Source organism: Leptosomus discolor, chromosome 5 (genome assembly GCF_034619465.1).
Source record: "Leptosomus discolor isolate bLepDis1 chromosome 5, bLepDis1.hap2, whole genome shotgun sequence".
In the NCBI taxonomy this organism is placed as follows: domain Eukaryota; kingdom Metazoa; phylum Chordata; class Aves; order Leptosomiformes; family Leptosomidae; genus Leptosomus; species Leptosomus discolor.
Window position 1 is genome coordinate 80,860,986 of NC_141395.1, and position 6,441 is coordinate 80,867,426.

The 6,441-nt window shown below is 48.5% G+C and overlaps 1 protein-coding gene across 1 annotated transcript; it reads left to right on the forward strand.

Moving 5' to 3' along the window:
• Positions 1-744: 744 nt before the first annotated feature.
• LRATD2 (LRAT domain containing 2) lies at positions 745-1,650 on the forward strand. Its single transcript, XM_009950974.2, has one exon. It carries the CDS (start codon positions 745-747, stop codon positions 1,648-1,650), a length of 906 nt encoding a protein of 301 aa, XP_009949276.1.
• The last annotated feature ends 4,791 nt before the right edge of the window (positions 1,651-6,441 follow it).

Consider the following 6,441-nt stretch of genomic DNA (forward strand, 5'->3'; position numbering starts at 1 on the left):
GCGCTTGTTGCACAGCCCCAGTGCCGGCAGCGCGGCGCACGGGCGCTGCTGCTGCGCGGGGAGCGCGGAGCGGGGCCGGGAGCGGGGCCGGGGCCGGGGCCATGATCCAGCCGCGCTGCGCGCCCACCCCCCGCAGCCGCGCCGCCGCCCGCTCGCCCTAGAGCCGCTCCCGCCGCCGCGCCGCTTTCCCCGCCGGGTAAGTTTGCAGCCGCCCGGTGCCGGGGGAGGGCGCGGGGGGGGGGGGTGGGGGGAGGCGCACCTGCCCGGCAGCCCGGCTCGGCGCGGCTCGGCTCGGCTCGGCGCGGCTCGGCGCGGCGGGCAGGTGCGCGCCCGTGCGGCTCTCGGGGGGGCGCAAGGCGGCCGTGCCCAACTCGCACCTCCAGACCTCCCTCGGCGTTTGCAGCCCCCCTCTAACAGGTGGCTCGGTGCCTGCCCGCTCCGCCGGCGGCTCCTGCGCCTTCCTCCTCCTCCTCCTCCTCGCTGCCGCCTAACAGGTGGTGGTGCCGCCTCGCCTTTCCCCGCGCAGGTAGCGGGGTGCGCATACCCCGGCGGCCACCGCTGGCCCTTTCCGAGGCGCTCTCGCAGCCCCCGGGGGCTCTCGCAGGGGCTGTGTCGCGGCGGGGAGAGGTGGGGTGCGTGGCGGTGGTGGGGGTGCTGTGCCGTGGCACCCCGCCGCTTCTCTGGCAGCCGCTCGCCCCGTGCCAGCCTTCATGGCCCCGCTGTGTGTCTGTCGTTGCAGCGGGCATGGGGAACCAGGTGGAGAAGCTGACCCATCTGAACTACAAGGAAGTTCCCACGGCAGACCCGACAGGTATGGACAGAGATGAAGGGCCCAGGATCGGGGTCTCCTACATCTTTTCGAATGATGATGATGAGCTGGAACAGCAGCAGGATTCAGTGCACGACCTGGGGGGGGAGCACCCTGCCCTGCAGCCCTACGATCCCCAGCTGCACGAGGTGGAGTGCTCAGTCTATTACCGGGATGAGTGTATCTACCAGAAGAGCTTTTCTGAGGAGGACACGCTGCCGGAGGAAGGCGATGAAGGCGGTGGGGGGCATCTGAGCACGTACACCCCGGAGAACCTGCTGAATAGGTGCAAACCGGGTGACTTGGTGGAGTTTGTGTGCCAGGCCCAGTATCCGCACTGGGTGGTCTACGTTGGGGATTTTCAAGTTGTGCACCTGCATAGGCTGGAGGTGGTGAACAGCTTCCTCACCGATGCCAGCCAGGGCAGACGGGGCCGCATTGCCAACCAGCTGTACCGCTACAAACCTCTCAGCCCGGCTGTGGTCGTGCGCAATGCCCTGGAGCAGGTGGGTTGCAAGGACCGGGACTTGAGCTGGAGAAACTCAGAGTGTTTCGCTGCCTGGTGCCGGTACGGCAAGCGGGAGTTTAAAATCGGTGGGGAGCTGCGCATAGGCAAGCAGCCCTACCGATTGCAGATCAGGCTGGGTGACAAGCGCAGCCACACGCTGGAGTTTCAGAGCCTGGAGGATCTAATTATGGAGAAGAGAAGAAATGACCAGATTGGTAGGGCTGCTGTGATCCAGGAGCTCTCCAGCCACCTGCAGGCTGCAGAGGAGGAGGAAGAGGAGGAGGAAGACCATCATCATCATCATCATCCAGGTGCTCGGACCGCTGTGGAGTAGCAGCCTCAGCACCACCATGCTGCTTAGCCTGGGTGATGGGGATTAAAACTGAAGGCTGCGAAATTGAGCTGTTATAAGCCCTTTGGGCTGCTTCGGTGCAGCTTCATTCCAATCACATGTGAAAGGAAGGGGGAAAGCTGATTAAGTGTCTGTGCTTTAGTGCTTAACTCCTTCAGTGCTTGATGATAAAACCACTGACTGACTTGTAGAGGATAAAACTCAGGGCAATTCTACCCCTCTCCACTCCCACCTCTTTCCCTTCCTCTCTGCCCTCTTCATGCATAGCCTTTCCCTCAACCATCTGCCAGTAGGCCTGACCCTGCAAGATGCTAAATGCCTTTGACATCTACTTATCAGCAGAAGTTAAGAGTATTTAAGACTATTAAGAAGGAGCCAGCAACTTTCGGGGCATGGCCATGTAGCTTTGAGCACGTGATTAGTTTGGTAGCTGAGAAGCGTGAGGATATTGTTTTCCCTTCTCTTCCAGTTTCTCTTCAGTGGTGGCTCCTGTTGGTATTGCAAATAACCTACTTGCTCGTCTGGTGCAAGGCTTCATGGATTGGTAGCCAGCCCCCCTGGAAGGTGTAAGGGAGAAATCTCCGCTAGTTTTAATGAAATGGGTTTGATGTGCTTGGTGCCTTTTTAATTGATAGGAACTTGCAGGTGGGCTGGGGGACCTCCAGCTGCCATCAGCGTGTGGCTGTGAGGACAGAAGATGTATTTATTGCTGACTGGTCCCAGGGGAGGAGGAAGTTTGCCACCCTGATGAAGGACTCGATGCATTGGCGTGTGCTGGGACTCTTCCAGGCAGATACCGAGCTATGCCAGTGCTTGTTACAGGCTGCCTGGCTTCTAAAGCAAATGGTAGAGCTCCCAGTTACATCTGTCGTGCACATCAAGGCAGTAGAAGCAGGTTGCTCGTGTGCAAGAGTATGTCTTGAGTAAGCTGTCCCTTGAGAGGGTGGCCTCTTGGCTGGGTGCTCCTGGCCGTGAGGACGCCCAGGTTCTGCACCACCGTAAACACAGCAGTGATGGGAAGTGGTGGGAGGGAGCGCAGGCTGGAAGGCATTGCAGGCAGGGGGGTTTGGGTGTTCCTTTTTTCCTTCCTTACCACAAAGCAATTTCCTCTTCATTAGGGATTTGATGTTTCTTTTCTTGCTTTTTTCATGGTATGCAACTGAGCTATAGCATTAAAGAAAAGGAGAGGACATGCCTCCAAAGTTGTTGCACAAGTCCCTCATTAAACAGGAGGGGAGGGGGAGTGTGGTGCTGCCTACCTTGAATATTCCCGAACTTATTTTCAGCTCTTGATCTGGTCTCCCACACAGGCAGCACTGTCAGATCTTTGTCCTGAGATCTGAAGCGTGTGAGCAAACACTGATTTGGAGGCTGTTTCTAATGCAAAATTACTTCCCCTTAAAGCACAATAGTGATGAGGTGAACTTGAAGATAAGCTTGAGTTCATGTAAATAATGGAAACTACCAGTGTGATGTAAACTTGAAGTGTAGTTAATACCGTCTTCCCTGCAGTTGTTTACAGTTGTACCACAAATAGCAAAGTACTCCGCGTCCTTTCCGCCCCTGAGACTGGAGCAAAGTTTTGTCAATTAAGAAAAGGTAGATACCAGCTTTTGATTAGCTAAAACTGTACGAAGCAACTTTGCAACATGATCCAAATAAGTTGTGGTGTTTTCTGCATACAATACACAAGCTAGGAAAAAGCTGTGAAAGACTACTTTTCCTCACTTCAGGGTGAAAAATAACTTTAGGGTTATGCAAATAGACCCTGTACAGTTTCCTTAATGACTCCCGTGCTCTCACTGTGGGCTTTGAAATGCCCACATCCAAAGGAGAGTTTAACACCAAGCTCCCTTAGAATGCTATAGCTCAGGGGTCTACACTAAGTTGTTTTTTTTTCTTTGATATGCAATTGAGTTATGCTTGAGTTACTGTGGTTGTCAAGCAGATGTGTAACCTTGTGTTGAGAGCATAGTAATTACCCATATCTAAATGTAATAGGGTTAATATGTGGATATCTGCACACAGGTTTTATACAACTACTAGTAACCACTAAAAGCTGAAATGATCGCTGAAATGGTCTGAAAAAGAGTGAAGGAGAGTCCCTCTGTTGTACTGAATGATATGAGACAACTGAGGCTATCTAGAGCATGAGTCAGTGTCTGGCTGTGGTTTCTTTCATACTGAAACATTGTACATAAAGTTTATTTCACCGTGTAATATAGGTATGTAAAATAATATTTTCTTACAGATATTTTTGAAAGTTAAAAAAAAAAAATCGCTTCATAACCTTGCATTTGAGAGTAAGTTGTTATGCACATTATTTTCCAGTCCTCTGAATGGGTTTATTTTTCATTAGTGATCTAAAGTATATTCTAGGTCATAAAGTATAGAAACTGCTATAAATGTCAAATATTATGTATCTACAGGGTACTAAACAGTAAACTAGTTGTGAAAGTATTTTTCCCTTGTGTCTGAACCATCAGAACTATGACACTAAGCCATTTCTATCCTTCTGAGATACCCTGCATAGTCTGGCTTTTTCTGTGCTTTTTTTTTTTCCCACTTTTTATTTAATAAAAAAAAAAAAGGACCAAATCTGCTTGGGAATGGAAGGCAAAGCTTCTTTGACCAACTGAAATTCTGTCTTGTGCTGATCTTGGTGCTTCTCTGTACCGGTCATGCCTTTTGGGATAAATTCCCACGTAGGCATAGGGCCTTAGCAAAGAATCCCAGAGCTTGCGCTGCCTTGCTAGGACCAAGAGTGAAGGGGGGAGCTTGCCTCACAGCAAGGCAGAGCCTGGCGTGCTTTCTGTTGTGTTACAAAACTTACCTGCTCCTCTGGTACCTGGGGTACAGGTGTTTGGTATTTCAAATAGATATTTGGAACCTTTACATTTCGTTGCAAGCTATGTTTGGTGATTTATTTCATCTCCTGGCATTCCATTATGTGTAAAGCTAGAAGGGGGGAGTGGGGGAGCCTGGAATTTATTTTTTTTGTTTTAGTCTGGAAGAGAGCTGCCTCCTACAGGGATTTCTTATTCCAGCAGATAAAGATGCAACTGCTGAATCTTTAACAGGCAGGTCCTTTTTCCCTACTTGTTGATTAGGCAGTGTTATTTAATAGGTGCTACTAAACACCACTGCAACCATTTTGAAGCAGTTTGTTTTTAAAGCCATGGGCTCGTAATGAGCTGGATGTGAGAACAGGAATTGCTGTAGAAGTGCATCACAACTGCTTCGTCTCTTGTCTTTGCTATACTTTACTCAGTCACTGTCTGCAGACTAGGCTGGGATTTCTGGAGCTTGATTTTTAAAGAAAAAGATCTCCCAGGAAAACAGACTTTTTTTTGTGTATGTGTCTACTTCAAGACTTTTGTGTAGATCAGAGAAGAGAGTGGGGGAAAGAATAAATAAAAGTGCCCTTCTCTACAGCTTCTTCTTTAACATATAGAAATTCAGGTGTGATCCTTCTGCAGAACTTCTGGTTCAGCAAAAGTCCTAAGCCTGTACTGAAGTTTGAACTTGTGAGTAGACCCTACCTTGAGCCACTTGAAAATCAGTAAGATTATTGATGGGCTTCAAGTTCAGTGTATATGTACATTCCGTTGTGAATGAGGGTCTGGAATTTCAATCTGAGATCCCTGGTGGAAGCATGGAGGATCTGAGGTTGCATAATCGCTTGGGGAGAACAACTAGTGCTGTGAAAGCTGTTTCTCAAAGGGCCTCTTGTCCAAACAAGGCTCATGGAATCCAGCCCAAACTTTGGCCTCAGTTTCCCCCTGGAAATCCAGGAGCTGCACTAATTCGGTGAGAGAGGTGTATTACGCAGCAGTTGTAAACTAAGCCGATGATTGTGCTGCAGACTGTTCTCTGGTATCTTTGTCTTGTCATGATTGAACTTTCCCTTCTGTTTTTAATATTTAAAGTTAATACAATTTGTTTTAAAAGCCCTTTGATTGTGCAAACACTTAATCATCTGTGTGAGTTCACTCATTTGGGCATACCTACCACTGCTGATAGGATGACTGCTGTGAATATCATTATGCACATGTTAAGGCTGGCAAGACTGAGCCCCAGATGTGTAAATGTAGCTCCAGCTAGGAAATGTAGATGAGCAGTCTTATTTCCCTGGAGTATTGGTGTGTTTGATGCAAATAAAGTCTTGGAAAAGGCTTTATAGTAAAACCTACAATTATTCCTTGATTGAGTAATTTTAAAAACACGATTTAGACATTCACCTTCCCTGGCAGTGAAAAAGGACGTGTGCTGGAGACTGTTCCAAGTTATCCCTGATTCTGTGTGAAGGCAAAGTATTGATTTCAGCAACTCTCTTAGGGCTCACCTGGCCAACACAGTAGGCAGTTGTAGGGTAGGCAGGGAAAATACCCAAAAGCTAATTCAAAAACTGTATTTTCTTACTCAGAAAAATATATTCTTCAGACTGAAGGTCCCTAGACTATGGAAGTAAACTTTCAATTGTTTTGTATAAATGAAACCCTAGGCAAACTTCTTAAGTTTGGTTCATTTAAATTACATATTCCACTCTCAGTACTAAAATATATAATATTATGTGATGAATATATTTCAGATTTTGAATGTAATGGTGGTTTTCTTTTTCTCTTCTCCTTTGGTTAAGTTTTACCGAAGGTCTGTCCTTGGGTGTGTGAAGTGTGTTGTTGAGTGGTTTCCCACCTGTGCTTTTCTGACAGTTAATGGCACCAACCATAATTCTAACAGCCATGTAGGAACAAATATTTTTTTGAAAGCAAA